Below are 19,549 nucleotides of genomic sequence, written 5' to 3' on the forward strand. Positions count from 1 at the left end.
GCAGTGTAAAGGAACTCAGTGTTCAAGCAAATTAACAAGCCAACCAGAGCCCAATGAAATGAGATTTCAGGCATAAATAAAATATGCGTAATATAGGATGTTACAACTGCCTGACCAAGATGAAAGTATTGACCATGATATGCTAATGACAATCAAAGATGCCCTCGGGATAGGAAACAGTATCAGCAAGAGGCTTCAGCTGCCCCTCCTACACTAAGGAAATACCATTTCAGATGGTGGTGTGCATACTAAATTTTTTAGATTATGACATTAATAGTCATCAAAAGCGAGCCAGAAAAAACATTCAAGCAGGCAAGTGACTCCTACCTTGGTGCCTAACCATGCACAAAATCTGGTTCAAAATATTAGTATTAAAGAGAATATGATACAAAATTCAATAACCTTGCAGGACAAACAAAAGTAAAAAAAAAAATGCCTTGCAGTCAAATGCTACTTCAAAAAGAGGAACTGCATAAAAACAAGAAGGTAAAAGAAGCAGTTAAAAGAATAAAATCCTTGCAGACAACACACAAAGACACCATACTGGAAACACAGATCAACAGCACAGCTTCTATCAAGAAAGACTTAGAAAAAGCACAAGTAAGCCAGCATAGCTAAACAAGTGAGTAAAACCAAGAAGGTATCCTCCAAAAGCTGGAGTAACACTGAAATGAAGAAAGTCTAGCTGACTTAAAGTCTGGCAGCTTAAACAAGAATGCAATAAGCCAAAGTGAAGCACTGTGAAGAGCAGCTAATAAGAGATACAAAGTGCTGACAACAGTCTCTTTCACAGTGCATCACAGAACCTTCCCAGGGGGTCTTCCAAAAAAAAAAAAAAAAAAAAAAAAGTATCATAGTATTGCCAGAAGGCAACAGAAGATAACTAAGTTTGCATACATTTTTGCTGCAGAAAAGTTCAAAATTTCCTTTGTAGGAACCTCCCACTTAAATAGCAACATAGTAAGGCTCAAAAAATGAGATTATAAAACAAGCTGACAAAAAACAATGGCAACTGATTTGTCAGATGGATAGTCACCCAAAAATTCCAACACGAGTCAAAGACAAAGGAGCAAAACTACTTAAAGTGACATGCAATCTGCATCGGTATCAGAGAACGGGTCCCTGGCTTATAAAATGCCTATTTTCAATACAGGCTGTAAAGCAGAATGAGAAACTACTGATGGGAAAGGCTGTCTAGGTAAAACAACAGAAATTCTAATGAGAGAATTAAGGGGCAGGTCTATTAACCTAATTTCCTGAGGAAAAGTCAACAAGGTTTTTGTAAAAGGGAGAGGCACTCACCATGATCTACCAAGGTTTGCTGGAGGGGTTAATAAGCGTTCACATAAGGGAGATTGGTCTACATGACCTGTATTTGCAAAAAGCTTTCAACAAGATCCATTGTAAAATGCTTCTAGGAAAAGTGTAAGGGAAAAGACCCTCCCAGGGGTAAAGAACTTGATTAAATGGTGGGAAGCAGAGGGTAGGTGTAAAATGAACAGTTAGAGAGCAGTCACTAGTGGAGTTCTCCAGGGATGTGCACTTATCAGTATATTCAGGTGGAAAAGGGAAAACCTGTGAGGATGACAAAGTCTGCTGATAAAACCAACCTATGCAAGGTAATAAGGATGACAGCAAAGAATTACAGAATTTTCCAAAACTGAGCAATTGTGTGTAAAGTGATAGATGAAAATTCCTTGTAGGTGAATGCAAAGGGATCAGAAACTATCCTGATTTCACATATAAAGTGATGGTCTCTGAGCCAATTGTTATTTTCATGAAGTCTATTTCTATCTTTCTATCCTGAATGAAGGCTGTTATATAGATCTATGGTATTACAAACTACTCCGAACACCAGTCCCCAAACTATCCACTCATGATTAGGGTTACATTTTACTTTTGGCATTCCTTCCAAGTCTAACTTTGTTCAGCCATTCCAAGAAGGAAGCCATGAATACTCACTACCTACTACATAGCACAGTAGACGAGTTTTGAGTCTGTGAGGCCCTGTTCATGGTTGGAGGGTTTTGACCACTTAACTCAGAGCCATGTGCAACCTCTATTCATCGCCACAAGATGAGCTATAACCTTTGTAGCTTTGCACACTACCAATATACATTTTACTACTGCTACCCTACTTTTTTCTCCGGGTGCTCCCCACCTGGCAATATCACTTTTATTTGTGCTCATACAGCGTAGGCTGCTGCTGCATCTTCAACTATGTACATTTTTCTGAATGCTCAAGACAGGTGTTATTGCAATTAAAAGATAACATGTAGCAATAAGGAAAAATGCAAGTTGCCGAGCAGCTTTCCAATTAAATGTTTCAACCAGCAACTGTTCACAGCTTGTGTTTTTATTAATGCCTTTCTGGATTGTCCTTCTATTGTGCCAACTACACAGTCATTCCTTCATTTCTCCATGTAAATGAAGGCTTGGAGGGCTGCAGCATCAGCAGCAACTACTGTATAAAGAGTTGGCTGAATTAAGGTAGATCTTCTGTAAAAAGACTAAACGTGGTGTGCAAGTATCTGAAATTCTTCTATGAATTCATAACAGTCACTTGGCCTCAGTATCTTAGTCACCGGAGAGTTTAAGAGTTCAGACTCCTTCTACAGTAAGGCAGAGATTTATGTAAAAACCGCTTATTTGGATTGGAATAAAATCATATACCTTCAATTTAATTTTTTTCCATTGCAATTCAAACTTAGCTTTTCTTCAGTACCAGCAATTTTTTTATGCTTTGAAAAGGCAAGAGGTGAGACATATATTCTGCTTTGGTAGTGAAGGAAGATTACCTGAAATCATGGAAAGCTAATTGGATCACCATACTTATCTGGAAAAGATGTTTTCACCTCCATCTTGATAGGGGTACCAATTTAAGGTTTTCTTCATCATCTGTCTTTTAAAGTAAAACCTCACAGACACTGAAGCTTGAAGATGATATTTGTTTCCCTTTCTTAAGGGTTCATAGGAGATGAAAAGGAAGTCAAGCTTTTCCAACACTTCATGTTACATAAACTGATAACTCACTTTATTCCACAAGATGGAGCTGCAGTTTGAAAATATTTAGCTTTGATAAACTGATGGAATTTATCCTGGAAATTTGATTTTTCAATGCTTGAATACAGCAAAAATTGTAAGTCTATTACAGTAAGCTATCACTATTTTTACCTTCATAGTCACTGTATTTTCCTTTTTTAAAACCAACATAAGCAACTGTTGCAACACCCCATACGTGTGAGTTGCAGAAGCTTATATCAACTGTAAATAAAATTTACAGTGCATCAACCTCTCACCAAAGCCTGAGTGCTACTGGTGGAAGTATCATTCAGTGACATCCTGGCCCGACAACAGATTGCTGAAACTGAAAGGCTGATTACATTTAAAGATCTAAGAATCCTATGCCATCGCTGCACAAGATGCAGTAACCAGGTTATTTTAGCTACTTGTTTTTCTGAAAAGAAAATGGACTATGAGGGTTATAAGGATAGTAGGATTTGGACTGATCAGTCTAGTGTAGGCCAAAGGCCCCTCAAATAATGCATATATTTCTAACATTGCAGGAGCAATACATTAGACTAAGCCCACTCAGCTTTGGAGCAGCGGTTAGATTAAGTCGTTAGTGTTAGTTTAATAGTACTAAGATATTTTTCTCTTTTTTTCTTAGAAAGTTAAAATCTGATGTGGTTTGATATTATCCTGTACATGTCATAGGACTGCAATGAATGTTATGCCATCCTCCAGGTAAAACCTTGATTTCTCAAAGGAAACAGAGTTTAATGTATTCTTGTGCCTAGAGGTATCTGCATGTATCAGCTTCCATTTAGAAACAAGTTTTACAGTGAGAAGCATAGTATTTGGCACAAGAATACCAATAACCAAATGCATATCAAGAGAAGTGCAAGTTAAGCTACCATGTCTCAGATATAAACATATCAAATAAAAGTATGACAAATTAAGTAGTTTGAGCAACCATAACCTTGCAGTCTATCACTACTCATTAATTTTTGTTTCCAGTTGCAGACCCTATGCTTCTAGAAGTCAGCAACTAGACTGATTACTGCTATTGCTTTTGTGTGGCCTCTTACTTCAGAAAACATGATTTATGATTAAGGATAGAACAAAATTAATTCAGATAAATTTTAGGAGGGACATGCTCAGTCTCCATCTATATGAACAGCTCCTGCAATAAGAGAGTTGCACACTGTCCCAAATACAGGTTATGTGAAAACTAGTAACATAATTATAGGTTTTATAGTTTTCACTAGCATGAAAACTAATAGGTTTGATTTGCAGTGGCAGAAAGGGATTCTAACAATAGCAAAAGGCAAACACAGTAAAAATTTCCGCTGAAATCACAATTGGGCAGGAAAGGTCTCAAAGTTATGAAATCAAGACATGCTTCTGTATTTCCATCATTCTCAGTACGTGAACATCCAAGCTATTCATTATGGCTTTTCATGAAGGAGAATAATATTTCACACTAGTCCTGAGACAGCTGGCAATTTGCTGCTACCATGTAGGGAGTTACTGCACTTAGTGCTTCCTTAACTCCTGGCTGTGCTTTTCTTGTCCTTTGCACCACACCAGCAGTCTAATCCTTATCTATTTGCATGGTGACCCCATTTAAATAATAACCAGCAAAAAAGGCAAGTTTTTCTTCCTCTTCCTGTCTGGCTCTCTGAGCAACTTCACTCTATGATCGCACAGTCTCCAGGACTGTCACAAGGAAAGACCAAGACCAAGACCATTCTTTCTGGTTGCAATAAAGCACTAAACAGGCTCAGTCTCAATGCAAAACTTCATCCTGAAGCTCTGTAGCCTCTCAAGCTTGTCTGGATTTCTTTTCTATGTGAGAAGTAGTTAACCATACATTCAACAGATGGCTGAACCTGATTCTCAACTCCCCACCACAAATTTTGCATCCATTCTTCACATCTGCATAGATGGATCCATTTATTACATAAGATTCACTAGTTGGTTAGCATTTCATGAGAACATGTTTCTTTCCCTTTTCTTCCTCACATAGCTCCCTCAAAGAAAAAGCGGCTTGGAGGTCCTCATTCTTTCATTTTCACGTTTCTAACATGGAAATACAAGCCTCCAGCATGAAATGGACAGCCGAGTCCAAAGCTCTCCTTTACAGAACAGGATCCAAGACTTGGACTGCTCTTTTTAGAAGAGTTCATGAGGATTACTAGCCTTGGAAGCAACATTTACCAATTAACGATCCAGTCTTGAAGGCTTTTCAAATTACCATAGATTACAGTGCTTCTTCACAAATATTTCAAATATAAATGAAGTAGCAACTACTTTCCCTTTCTTAGGCTACCCACTAGTTCACCTTCATTTTTCTCTGTAACCACAAAAGCTGTAGGGATTCTATCTCCAAAAAGGGGATTCAGCAAGTCTTTGGTTATAGTTAGCAAAACATCTAACAAAGAGCATTTGTTTAAGAGTCAGACATATCAGCCATTCCTACAGCAAAGCAGCTCTCAGCTTCCTGTGCAGAGGTATAACACTGCAATACCATCTACAATTAGAGTACAAATGATGGTATTCAGTAGTTTAGCACTAGCACTAAAGTGGTTTAACCTAACACTAAGCACTCAAAAGATTTCCAATTTCTAAGCTGCTGCATGGCAAAAAAGCATCACTGTAGGTTAATTCGCCCATGCACTGTTAACTGTTACTCATTTAGCCTTATAAAGTAAGTTGTTTTTCTTCTCCATAGCCCCCCACCAGGAAGCTAAGGTAGGGTGTTGTTATTCATTAACTTGGCAGCATATTTTTGAATTCAGCATTTTTATGAATAAATCAGAACCGGTTTAGTATTAAGTCATACATTTTAAAACTGAACTCAGTAAGAGATTCATTCTCATCCTGCTCCATATTTGATCATTAATTGGTGTTAATTTACACTTCAGTAGTTCAAGGAACAGTTCTTACAAAATTTTGTTGGTGTGTTACTTTTCTTGAGCATATGTGCAGTCAAGCTGAGAACCACTGCCTCAGCAGACAGCAGGGAAAGAAAAGTGTCCTTTTTCTTTCCACATGACCAAAAAGGAGTATTTCCCAGGTCAGATTCCATGTTAACTCAAAGTTTACCCAGAGTGATCATGAAGGTTAAGCTGCTCTTGAACTCCAGCTACATATCAAATCTTGCTTTTCTTTAAGTATTACTACCACTTCCTTTACAATGAAATGACCAAGCCACCTATGGTCATATATCTCTAAATATTTGTAGAGACTATTATTCAAAACTTAAATTGACTAGAAAACTGTCAAATCCTTGTAAGACCTAAATTAGAATTTCCAAGTTTAACAGCTGACCTCCTTTCAAGTTGCCTATGCATAAGAGTTTTGTTAAACTACAGTTACATCCCCCACCCATGGAGCCTCCCTTCCAGTTGAAGAGAAGACATATCCAGCCTCAAGTATTAGAATTTTGCAATCATATCTCTCTTCATTTGATTTCAAAACCAACAGAAGAGCATTTTTAATGAATTGATTTCTGATAACTGGTAGCTAGCTGTAACAAGGCCATGTTTGATAGGATGTTGGGTGTTTTTATGTTCCTGCTCAAATCCCCAGACTTCCAGCATTTGCATTAGATATAAGATCTTTCACAGAGACTTCCTCAGCATGCTTCTCTCTCTTGATGGAGCAGGGAGCAATCTGCCCACTTAGCTCACTACAAGTGCACTAGTACAAATATCTATTATCAGACTACAGGCTCTGTATTACAAACACCCATTCATTCAGCATTTTTATATTGAAAATACAATTTCATTATTAAGACAGCACTGCCTTCAAATGTTAACGCAAATATTTCTGAATCAGGAGGAATTTAAGATAATTTTTAGTTGGTTGAAAACATCCTCCTTGTTCTGTGTTCACAAGCATGGACATAGGGTTAATGTGTGGGATTATGACTATCCAAATTGTCTAAGCAAGAACAATAAAACTAGAATGACAGTGTAGAAACCCAAATACTGAATTCATGTGTTCATCAGGTGTGCTCAGTACAGTTATCTTAATCTTTACATCAAGCTTTACAGTTATGGTATGGAAGCTGTGATAGATAACCTCAAGTAAAGTACGTGGCTTCCTTACTCAAGCAGGAATCCTGATACTAGGTATTAAAATTAGACTTATTTTAACTACTGTGATAAGACTTCAACAGGCAATGAGAAAAGGACTTGAACATTGAAAGACTATCCATAATCTGTACAGTAGTTAGTGTTGCATATGTTAGTCCATGCGGAAAAAAATTATTTTTAGAATTACTGTATCACTGTTCGTCACCAAGATCTATAATTAACTTTCAGTTTTTATAATCACACCTGTAAATGTAATCAAATTTCAGCTGTAAGCTTTCAAAAAGAATTCCTGTATGGTCAACATCCAGTTAGCTTGATATTGCTTTGCATAGCTCTTGATTTATACCATCAGCTTGCTAGTATTCAGTTTCTTTAAAAACTTTCTCTTCAGGTCTTATCTGCTGTTATGTCATGACTATGTAAATTTACATATTAGAATTGTGGTGCATCAAGTTCTCTTCTCCACACATATTTGCTAATGCTAGCACCTTCATCCCTTTCCCTGACAGTAACAACATACCAGGGCAGGAGTGAGAAGGAATTATTGCTACATTATATGGAACCTGATACACGTGCCTCTGTTCTTAACACAATCTAAGCATGCTCTCCTTCTGAAGTGACCTCCATCTGATGCTGTGTTCATCACCATTTCCATATGAAAATAGACTATCTGACTCAATTACAACATGCAAGTTATCCTGGCAAAAAAGTTAGTATACTACCATAACAGAAGTATATCCTTATTCTTCCTAGAACTAAAACTTTTACTTCATAATCAGCACAACAGCAGAAGGTGTAATACTGCATTTCTAACAATTGCTTTGTCTTATGCCACACAGGGTCAACAATCCACTGCTAAGTGATGCTGTTGGTATATATTTTCTAGAAGGCCCTGAAACATTTGCTTTCTGACATCTGGAGTATTCCAATGCATTTGAAGTATTTGACTTCAAAAAAAGCAAATAAATAACTATGATTTGTTACTTGCAAAGAACTACTAAATTGTTCTGTGCTAATATGTAAGCCACAGATTTTTTTTTTTTAAGCTTAATTGTACTAACCAGGGATGTTTCTGGGTAGTTTGGTATTAATAATAAAATATCTTTTTGCAGAATTTCTTTTCCATGCAACAACCAGAGAAGTCTGTCAATTCAAAACTCACATTTTGTCTGCTATCAATAACAATCAGACAAGACCACTTGATTCTGGCCCTGCAGATTTCTCCGTGGCGTTGGCACAAACCTATCTCAGGCTTAGTAGCCAGTAGTAGCACCTTAACTGGATCCCCACAGAAGCAAGCAAAAGGATACCACCAGTGGAATTTTTACATCCCTTTTAATATGCAATATTAACATTTAGAGGTTTTTGATTACTTATGCTGAATTCAGGCTTCTTTACTACACATATTTAGCAGTATTTTTTTACTGCAATCAAAGGCTATTACAGTAGTTCAGACACAGCTGAACTAAATTGCTCTAAAGATTTTTAAAACTGCACTCACAGCTGTACTGAGCTCACAGGAGTAACTCATTTGACCTATAGGTCGTAAGAAAAATCACATCTTATGCTAGAGATGTGGATGCTAGCTTCCAAGCAGCTAAGACTTGCTGTGCTCAAAGTTGAGCAAGTTAGACCATTGTCCCGATTCAATATCAGGAGGGTTTCGTTACGATCCCAAGGACGAGATTAGGACGCTAAATCTGGTCAAATATTGTACAACCTTTTAACTTTATTTTCCACGAAGTGGGGAGAAAAGGTGGGGGAAAAGCGAAGGGGAGGTGAAGGAAAGAGGGGAACAGAACAAGGGTAAGGGGAAAAGATAGAGAAAGTCGGAAAAGGAGAGAGGAAGCTAGCTACCACCACTCCGAGGTCGATGATGTTCCGCTGACTCCGCTCGAATCACAGCTCAAGCTGGGGGGCCTCCGACGAGGGACGAGGAGCGAGGGCCGAGAGAGGGAGCGAGAGGGGCCAAACAAAGAAATCCCTCGGCAATTATAGCTTTTTTCAAATTAAGTTTTCCCACCCCTCACGTGGTAGTTCAGATCAATAGTAATATTTGGGTCTGGGGTCTCCTGCTGCTTATTGGGTCTCATCACTGTCCCTAGGTAGGCTGTTCACTGTTGCCCTTTCTGCTGACAGGTGTGTCTCCATTCTTGGGTCCAGCCATTAGCTCTCAAGGTCCTGACAAAGAAGGTGATAACCCCAGCAATTAACACTGTTTCAGCAGTGCACAGGAATGCAAATTGCTGGTAACTCCCTTATCATTCCCGCCTGCAGCAGCTCTGGGCCCTTTCTCACTGTACTAGGGAGTGCGGCCTAAGGCTTCAGCAAATTTAGCCACTCATGCCAAGCAGGTTTTATAGAAGTTGTGCTAAAAACGGACAATAATTTACAGTCCAGATCCCAAAGTCTCTGCCCGATTGTGGTCTCATTCAGTGCAGGATCGGTGTGTCCTGGGTGGTCGCAGGGAGACCATCTCGGGGGGTCACAGCAGCCCAGTCCTGTTTCCGCCAGGGACAGATGGCTTACTCGGGGTTATGGCCTGCCTGCACCCCATGCACCAAGAAATGTTTAAGGCAAAAAAATTCATTCATCTGTCCGCCACAACCATATAGCAGTTAAGACACAAATAACCTGTGCATAACAAAACTTGTGATTTAAACAAAGAGGTATTTCTATTATACTCTATCAGAAAAAGGAAAGTGATTACTCCATTACAAGCAATACATTCTTTAAAATAATCCGGCAACAATGCTGAGCTTGGAGTTTTCTTCCCTGTCACTTAGATAACCTCCAGCTACTCTGTGGATCATCCACACTTATCTTAATTTGGTGCTTCCCCCTCATCAAATAATGATCCAACCAGTGCATCTTTGATAAAGGTCATCTTTGAAAAGAGCTACTCACATTAGGTAGAAACAGAAGTTTCAGGGCACTTCCACAGTAGCTCTGAAAGAGCTATTTGTCCAGCTGTATTAGTAAGTGATATAGGAATTCCATTTAATTGGAAAATTTATTACAAGTAAAATATATTCCTTTTTTCTCCTCCCTACCTACAATTTACTAATACATGAAAGAATAAAGGAAATTAACTCCTTCAACACATCCATTTCAAAATGCAGTAATGCAGTGGAAAAATGCAGTGGAAAAAAATGTATTTTTCATTAAATATGGTTACCACTTTCTTGACTAACATTTGTTTCCAAATACATTTTAAGAAAATATCTTGCTCATTTTTCAGTCCATACAGTTGGAGTTCTTTATTTAACACTGAACAAGATACCATTTAATGCATATTTAATTATTAATGCATATTTACTTATATTTACTTATTTTCCTTCCAATTTAAGTTTGGTAAAAATTCACTGAAATAGAACTGAAACAACCAAGTATATTTAATCAAAGCTACCCAGTTGCTTGCCAATTAAAAAAAAGGAAAGAAAAAAGTTGTCTTGCTAGTTTTAGTGGTAGTCATTATGGCATGAAAACCATACTGCTTATTGACCAGCCAACATAGTAGTGTGTGCCTTCACAACATCTTTTCTCTTTCTCTGGAGAAAAAAAGTTAATAATTATAAACCATAAAAGTAGCTTTATTTCTATCTTTCCCCATCCCATTCACTAAAAAACATACTCTGCTAAAATGTAGAATATCTTTGGTAATTGAGAATTTACATCATCAAGTCACTTTTCCAGAAAAGAGAAAAAACAAGACACGCATACTTACTAATATCAATTTTATTACCAAGTTGCATAACCACAAGAGTCTCCAGCCCAAAGAGGCATTAAATGTTAGCTGTAATAAGACTATACACACAAGAAAAACTGTACTATTTGATATCACATATACATATCCGTGAAGGAAAGAGGAAAAGAGACAGTTCAATTTGCATATTTCTCAGCTGAAGTGTGCTATGATCAAAGTTTAACTGAATGCAAACAAAAAGACAGTTGTCATTCTATCCATAGCTCCATATATCAACTAATTAAATAAATAATTATTGGGTTTACAAGAGATTAAGAAAAATGTTATATCTTTTTGGCTGTGTCATCATTAGGATGATGTTACCACAGCCAAATCTTCTACATTAGGTTTAATGTCTTGGCTTGACACACTGAAGTTTTAGTAGTACAGGCCTTCTAGTAAACAAATTACTTTTGCAAGGTATAGTTAATAACAACTTAATTTGTTATATCTGTAATTGTAAAAAAACATCAGCTCAACCAGTCTTAGTATGCATCCTGGAAACTACTGCAAATACTAACAGTGAGCTGTATTGTATTACTTCACACTATGGAAATCTAATGTAATCCAACCATCCCCAGGAACTATTAACTACATGCTATTTCCAGCAAAAGGTAATCAAGTTACCTTCCATTAATATCCAAAGACCATACTGCAAACTTTCTTACTTTTATATGCATTTAGGACCCAGCCAAAACAAAGGGAAAACAAAGATTTACCAAAAAAAAAAAAAAAAATCAACATTAACTCTTGAAAAAGTTTTGTATAGTTAATTATGGGTTTTGACTGAACAAAACCAGTAACAAAACAATTATCAGAGGAGAGCTGAAAGCAACAAACATTCAGCATACATGAAACATGATTTGTCAGTAAATTTTAGAGAGGATAACAGCGTTTTCAGTTCCCCAGATGACCTGAAAGTCCTTACAGCTGCACTCAAGAGAGTGGTTAACCTTTTCCATCTCAGATACATTGTCGTTTAAAGTCTATTCCTCTTCTTTTGTGGCAGGTCTCAAGAGCATACTCTGTCACTGTTACTGTGAGAACTAATAAAAAGATGAATCTGAAATGTTTTCGTACCTAAAGTCATAACTCAAGCTATTGGAATGAGCTACCCTCTTTAAAAGTACAACAAATACATTTTGTTTATAAGCAACGAAAGTTTGTGAACTTTGTCACAGATAAGAAATACCTTCTCAGAGAGAAGGCAACGGGGGAAATTATCCCCAGTGACCTTCTTTTATCGCAATGTATAGATCTATCAGAAAAAAAGACAGGTAACGAGCTAACTGCCAGGTAGCACAAGCCGAACGCACCCGCACAAACGAGCTCTCGTCTGAGAGCAACCTAGCGCTCCCAATGCCTCGCCTTGAACAGCCTTGGTGGAGGGTAAGAAAAACAAAAAAAAGGGCCACCCACCCACCCCCCTCTCGTCCCGCCGCCGCACCTGCATCTCCTTGGCGCCCTCCGCGGGCGCGGCGGGCTGCCCGGGTGCCTCGTGGCGGCGGCCGCCCCCGGCGGGGGGCTGCACCTGATCCCCACGGAGTGCGGTGGGGGAGGCCGCCGCCGCCGCCATGTCCCGCGGCCGTCCCGCGCCCGTTGCCAAGGCGACAAGCCCCCCCTCCCCCCGCGCGCGGCAGGGGGCGCCTGCCGGGGGCGGGGCCTCTCCCTGGCTTGTCTCCCCGCCCCGCGAGCCCCTCGGCCGTTGCCGTTCCATTTCAAACCGAGGCGGTCGTTAGGCTGGCACAGCCGTTGGGCTGGCGCGCCCGCCGCGGGGGCTCTGTGGTGGGCGCCGGCTCCTCGCCCCCAAGCCAGCGCCGACCTGGCAGCGGCACCAAACCCGCTGGGGCGCTGCCAAGTTTGGGGAGCATCACGTGGTCTCTTACTACATCTTGATTCCGCAGCCGGGTAACGAAATCCAGGAGTTTTCTCCAGAAGGATTTTCTGCCCTGAGTTTATCACTATCCGATACAGGAATGAGGCAAAATCCTGTGTAGGCGCAACCGTGTTGTGTTTCACATCTGCATGAGGAATATCACGTTCAGAGACACTTAAGCAATGTCACAGTAATAAGTGGGAATTGGGTGATGCATACAGAAGCTGAAATAGTTATTCACATATTCAAGACTGAGTATCAGTGTTGACCTCTATGTAGGGTAACCAACTTCTCAAGCTTTTCTTGTGAATCCCGCCACTGTTGCTGTTATTACTGAAGCCTCATCTAAAGAGAGAGACCTGCAGAGTCGCACCTTGTTAGTGCTCTAAAGGCTGAAAACTTGTGCCAGGTGCAGTCTTAGTGTTTAAGACACAGAAAGCAAAAGAATGCCGATCTTTTAACATCTCATTTTCAATGACTCCCAAAATTATGTTTATGTAATCCCCACACCTGACATTATTGGGGGAGGACAGGGGGCTGAAGAGAGGAAACAGAGGTAAAAGCTCCAAACAACACTGTTCTAACAGTGTGACAAAACAGCAATGAAATTTAATATGCTTAGATGCTACAGGTAAATGTAATATGCTGTCTCCTAACTGGATAGTGCAGGGAGGCTTAAGTAACCAGAGAAGCTCCTTGGTATCAGGTTTTCAGCACTGCTTGCTCCCAGACCTGACGATGATAAAGATCTTGCAGAGACTCCATTACATACACTGATATAGTAATCATTTATGTGGAAAACAGTTTCTAAATGTGTCTAGAAACAAATCTGTTGCGAAGGAAATCTTCATCTCCTTAACCTCATGATAGGAGAAAGAATGGAGGGTAGTGATCACACTATAAAAAGGGGCTACACTGCATACACAAAAGAAATGAAAGCTAAGATTAAATGTACATGAAGGAACGACTGAATACACACAGCCAGACACTGAGGCATTAGCGACTTTCATTCAGTGGGAATCTAAGTCAAGCCATGCATGAGAAGATGAAGGCTAAAAACTAGGAGTAAAACAGTATTGATTCAGGAATCAGGAAAACGGAAATTCTGTACAGGAATTTATAAGTAACCCAGTGCACAGACTTGAGCTAGCCATTTCACTTCACAATATGTTTCTCTCCTTCTTTCGGTCTAATTGGAAATCTGGAACAGTGAGTCTCCTACTGGTCTTTTAATGGAAACATGGATATGCAGAGATGTGAAAGGCCTGAAGAAACACCATCTCTCTGCACAGATATGGGATCAACTATTCCTAACCAACCCTAACAGAATTTTTCAGCCTGCTCTTAAAAATCTCTACAAGACAGAGACTATACAAACCTCCTAGGGAACTTTGTCCAGTCTACATCTATCCTTTTGATTAATTTTTTATTAATATCAGTTATTACTTCCAAGTATACTTTTTCTGCTCTCTTCTTCAATGACTAGGGAGAAAAAGTGACCATCATGATCAATATCTTTAATGTGTGAAATGTTGTTGTTTTCTCCCTCAGTCTGTTCTCTCCTAAACAAAGCTAATTGTTCCAGCATTTCCTCAGAATTCAGAGGTCCTGTTGTTCTTTATTATTTTCTAGTTTGTCTAGGCTGTTGCTGAAATGTGACATGCAAAACTGGACATAAAACTCTTGTGACCTTGTAAGCACAGAGAAGAAAGGAATGCTTTTTGCTAATGATTTAACCTCTTAAAACACTGCAGACAATATTTATTCTTTTTACTTTGGATTGTTTGCACGTCCACATTGACATCCACAAGATCTCACATACCATTTCTGATTTATTTTTGTATATGCAGGTATTTTCCATTTTATATTTATTCATTTGACTTTTCCTCTCTGGAGTACTTTACATTGGTCTTCACTGAATTTCAGCGCTTCTCTCTCGTGCTCTGCTTCTTTAATGAAAACTAATTTGAGTTTCATTCCCATATTCTGAACCACATCTGCATCAGGTCTTCCAGCTTGGATTGTATGTGAATATACATTCTCAGTTCCCTTATGAGCAATGTCAGAAATTCAGGCTCCTACAAAACCATATATAATATCTTTCCAGAGTTTATCTAAAAAGAATTTAAAGTTTGTCTTTGAACACCATTTCTCAAACAGTTGTTGGCCCCTGTCATAGTAATTTAGACTAGCCCATATCTGTCTTGTTTCTCATGAAAATGTAACGAGAGTCATGTCAGAAAGTTTGCTAAAATATGGGGGCATGTCACAGGTATTAGTTCCCACTGGGTGAATACATGCCTGTGAAGCAGCTAAACTGTCAAAGAAGATGATTGGATTAATTTGACTTGAATTATTTTTGACAGATTCACATGGTACATTGTCTTTCCCTTTCTTATTCCCTAAGTTATTAAAAATGGTGGCTTAATAATTTGTTTTAGTATTCTTGAGGACTTCTTGAGCTTTTGAAAAAAAAACTGATCTTGTTTTGGAGATTGTTCTCAGTATTCAAAGGTATCTTTTGTTAAATCTTGTTGTCTTGAATAGTTCTAACTTTTGTAAGTATTTTAAAATATTCTTTAATCCAATGCTTTCTTATTCAGGCTATATTCCTATGTACCTCTGCTTATTAATTGTTACAATCTTGTCATAAATTTCATTTTTATTAAGACCAAAGAAGAAGGCATTAAGCATTGTGGTCTTCCCTGTGCCACCCACTATTTGTTCACTATATCCTTTGTTCATTCTGCATGACTCGTTCTGATGTTATTGCCTCACCGTTTGCTTGTTATAAACACTTCTATATTTTGTGTTCATCCTTAGCACTCCTATTCTTAATATGATTATTTTTTTAACTTGCAGAACAAACACATCAAAATCCCCTCATGCTAAAGTTTTAATATCATTAAGAATACTGAAGGTGCCACTGTAACACAGAATCACAGAATCGTTGCGGATGGAAGGGACCTCTGGAGATTGTCTTATCCAACCTCCCTGCTCAAAGCAGGACCAACTAGAGCAGGTTGCTCAGGATTGTGTCCAGTCAAGCTTTGAGCATATCCGGAGGTGGAGACTCCATAACCTCTCTGGGTGACTATTTCCAATGTTCAATCACCCTCACAGGAAAAAAATGTTTTCTCATGTTTAAATAGAATTTCCTGTATTTCAGTTTATGCCTTTTGCCTCTTGTCCTTTCAGTGGATACTATGGAGGAGAGTCTGGCTCCATCTTCTTTACATCCTCCCATTAGGTATTTATACACATTGATCAGATCCTGCCTGAGCCTTGTCTTCTCCAGGCTAAACAGTCCCAGCTCTCTCAGCCTCTCCTTGCATTACAGATGTTCAAATCCCTTAATCATCTTTGTGGCCCTTCAATGGACTCACTCCAGTAAATTCATGTCTCTCTTGTATTGGGGAGCCCACCACTGGACACAGCACTCCAGACGTGGTCTCATCATTGCTGAGTGAAGTGGAAGGATCACCTCCCTCAGCCTGCTAGTTACGCTCCTCCTAATGCAGCCAAGGGTGCTGTTGGCCTTCTTTGTGGCAATGATGCATTGCTGGCCTGTGTTCAACTTGGTCGCCTCTAATCCTCCAGATCCTTCTCCGTAGAGCTGCTTTGCAGCAGGTTGACCCCCAGCATGTACTGGCAGAGGGGTGTTCCTGTGCACATGCAGGACTTGGTTTTTCCTTTTATTGAACTTCATGATGTCCATGTATGCCCATTTCTCCAGCCTGCCAAGGTCCCTCTGAGTGGCAGCACAGCCCTCTGGTGTATCAGCCACTCCTCCCAGTTTTCTACCATGCACAAGCTTGCTGAGGGTGCTCTTTGTTCCATCTTCCAGGTCATTACTGAAGATGTTAAAAAGTATTTGACTCAGTCAGCCCCTGCAGGACACCACTAGTGACTGGCCGCCAGCCAGACTTCGTGCCACTGATCACAACCCTCTGAGCCTGACAGTTTAGCCAGTTTTCAGTTCACCTCACTGTCCGCTTGTCTAGCCCATACTTCATCAGTTTGCCTATGAGGATGTTATGGAAGACACTCCCATATTAAAGTTGAGATAAGCAGCGTCCACTGCTCTCCCCTCATCCACCAAGGCAGACATCTCATTGCAAAAGGCTATCGGATTGCTTAAGCACAATTTCCCCTTCATAAATCCATGTTGTCACATAAAGTTCAGACTTTCAGAACTGATAGTCATGCCATTATGTAAACCTTTTTTATCAATTCAATTAAAATATAGATATTTACATTTACTAAATACATTTATATTAACAATCTATATGTTAACAATCCTCATACCAGCCCATCCAGCTGACCAATGTATCAGCTCACAGACAATATAGATATATATGTCCAGCCATTTCTCAGAATACTTCAGCCTTAGTCACACCTGAATCATTACAGTCCTCTCAGTCAACTCAATTCACTTGTGTCGCTTCTGACTTCAGTCACATCAGTTGTTTACCTAAGTGTCATGATTCACCTCAATCGCTTACCCAAATCTGGCCTGTTACTTGGTGAGCTCCCTTCAGCTGCTGATAGCAATCACTTCACTCATGTCAGTTCTCAGTTAGCCAGCTGCTTCAGGTAGATCTGCTGGACAGTCACCTACTGTCACCCATCACCTCTGTCAGCTAAGTTAACAACAAAGCACAAGGAAATGATGGAACTGATGTCAGAAGCGATTTGTACAAAAATTTCCTTTGGATTTCAGATTTTTTTTAATCTTTGGTGCTTATAAATATAGAAACATATTGTATTGAAAGTGTTGCTAATACACATTACCGTAGCTGAAGGTTTTTTGTGCATGTTTCACAGGTATAAGCTAAAGTTTTAAGCATAGAAGTATTTTCTGTTCCCAACTTAATCTGTAGAAAAAAACAGCATTCCAGATGTCATTGTACTAATTCTGAATGAAATGAAAAGATTATTCACGAATTATTACCCTTATTTGTCTAAATAAATTCAGGAGGGCATTTTTAGAAACAATTCAATAGCTCAATATTCTGTTCCCATAAGTGGTCACAAGATACCTTTGGGAAGGAAAAAGCAGGGCAAGCATGTATGGTATTTTCTCATAATACTATTCCAGGCTCTGACCATATTCACCTTATGGAATTTTCTGAGCCTGCTGTCAGGGCTCATGCAAACTTGTTGTCATGCACAAAGTAGCCTGGCAAAGCGTTCCACAGGTTTACTACCCGCTGCAAGAAGTACTTTCTGTATTTGTTTTGAACGTAGTTCCCACTAGCTTCATTTGATGGCCCCACTATTTCTATTGGGAAGACATGATGAACATTCAATGCCTATCCATCTTCTCCACGCCACTCACAATTTTATAGACGTCTATCATATCTCGCTCTGCAAAAACACCTCTTCTCCAGCCAGCTCAGTCATTTTTCATACGGAAATTCTTTGGTCACACTGCTGCCCTTCTCTTCCCTTTTCCAGTTCCTATACCTTTTTGAAACAGAAGAACAAAAACCTCCACATGATGAGGTGTGTGCAACCAATTTATACAGTGGTGTAATTGTTTTCCATTTTGTTCTCTATTCCTTTGCTGATAATTCCTAGTATTTGATTTGCTTTTTTAACTCCTGCTGAGCGCTAAACTGATGTTTTCATTTAATTATTTATCATAATCACAGGGTCTTGCTCCTCAGTGACAATATTTTAGGACCCAAGTGTTTTTAAGGACTAATCTTGGATGAAGGGTAAGACTTTAGACATGATAAATGAAAAAAAAAATTAATGAACATTGCCTCCCTTTGCAGCATCACAACTCATTCACCTTCCCCAAACAATACTACCAGTAATAATATTGTTCACCCAGCATACATAAAACCCTTAACAACTCCTACCATATCCCTGAACAGAATTTAAGATAAGTTTTGAGCAATCCAGAACAATAAAGTGTAAGCTCACAGCAGGGCTAAGGAAATATATGGTCATATATCTCAAAAACTAAAGCTCATAGTTTTGTGTGCTAGCCTGTTACCTATCCAAATGACTCTCAAGCTTTTTAGATATTCAAGAATTGCAAATCTTATTCTGGTTTACATTAACACCTTTGAATCCAACACTGTAAAACAGAACAGAGCATTTCGGTTGCTTCTCTCTGAATGCTGGAAAAAACAGTAACAAATCTGAATAATCCTGGGTTTTAGTTCTTTACATAGGTTAACCACTAGAGGGGATGATAATCCCAGACAGACCTAATCCTAGTTAGAAGGGGTTCTACATTTGAGTCTGCTTTCTAAATATACTCATGACCTCAAGTCCAAAATCTAGGTATTTTACAGCACAATACAAACGTTCAAATAAAATGGATGCTTTACTTAAACATCCATCACATGGAATTTCTTGTTCAGTCACCTATCACATGAATCAGGAATACTTTGCCAGAACAAAGGCTTTTCCTTAGAAGGCTCTGTTTATTCATTTATTCAGTAATTGACAAGTACTATAATTTCTCTGGAAAGGTGATTCCATTTTGAGACTGTACATTTCAGCAATATTTCTTTAAGCAATCTTAAATTCTTAGCAAATTTAGCAGCCATAGGTTCAATAATTATAAATGACCACAGAACTGTGACACTTTGCACTCATGCAGCACCTTTAATGAGATAATCACAACGTCTGTTATAAATTCAACAGCCCATATTATGACTTGGGATGCCGTGCCTCAAATGTCAATTTACTAACCAAATAGTAAATCTGTAAATCAAGCTGTACTGTCCGTGTACCATGATCATAAAAAAATTTCCAATGATTTGTTAATGATGATAGTGTTACCACTTCTCCACTTCTGTG

General features: G+C 39.0%; 1 protein-coding gene across 1 annotated transcript in view; it reads right to left on the reverse strand.

Annotated features, from left to right (window-relative positions):
• DNAH5 (dynein axonemal heavy chain 5) overlaps positions 1 to 12,454 on the reverse strand; it is a 163,956-nt gene extending 151,502 nt beyond the window's left edge. The window contains exon 1 of the mRNA XM_064506861.1: positions 12,299 to 12,454. Coding sequence (XP_064362931.1) covers positions 12,299 to 12,427 — 129 coding nt within the window. The 5' untranslated portion in view covers positions 12,428 to 12,454. The remainder of the gene's footprint in view (positions 1 to 12,298) is intronic.
• Between the last annotated feature and the right edge of the window lie 7,095 nt (positions 12,455 to 19,549).

Source organism: Dromaius novaehollandiae, chromosome 2 (assembly GCF_036370855.1).
Source record: "Dromaius novaehollandiae isolate bDroNov1 chromosome 2, bDroNov1.hap1, whole genome shotgun sequence".
NCBI lineage: Eukaryota > Metazoa > Chordata > Aves > Casuariiformes > Dromaiidae > Dromaius > Dromaius novaehollandiae.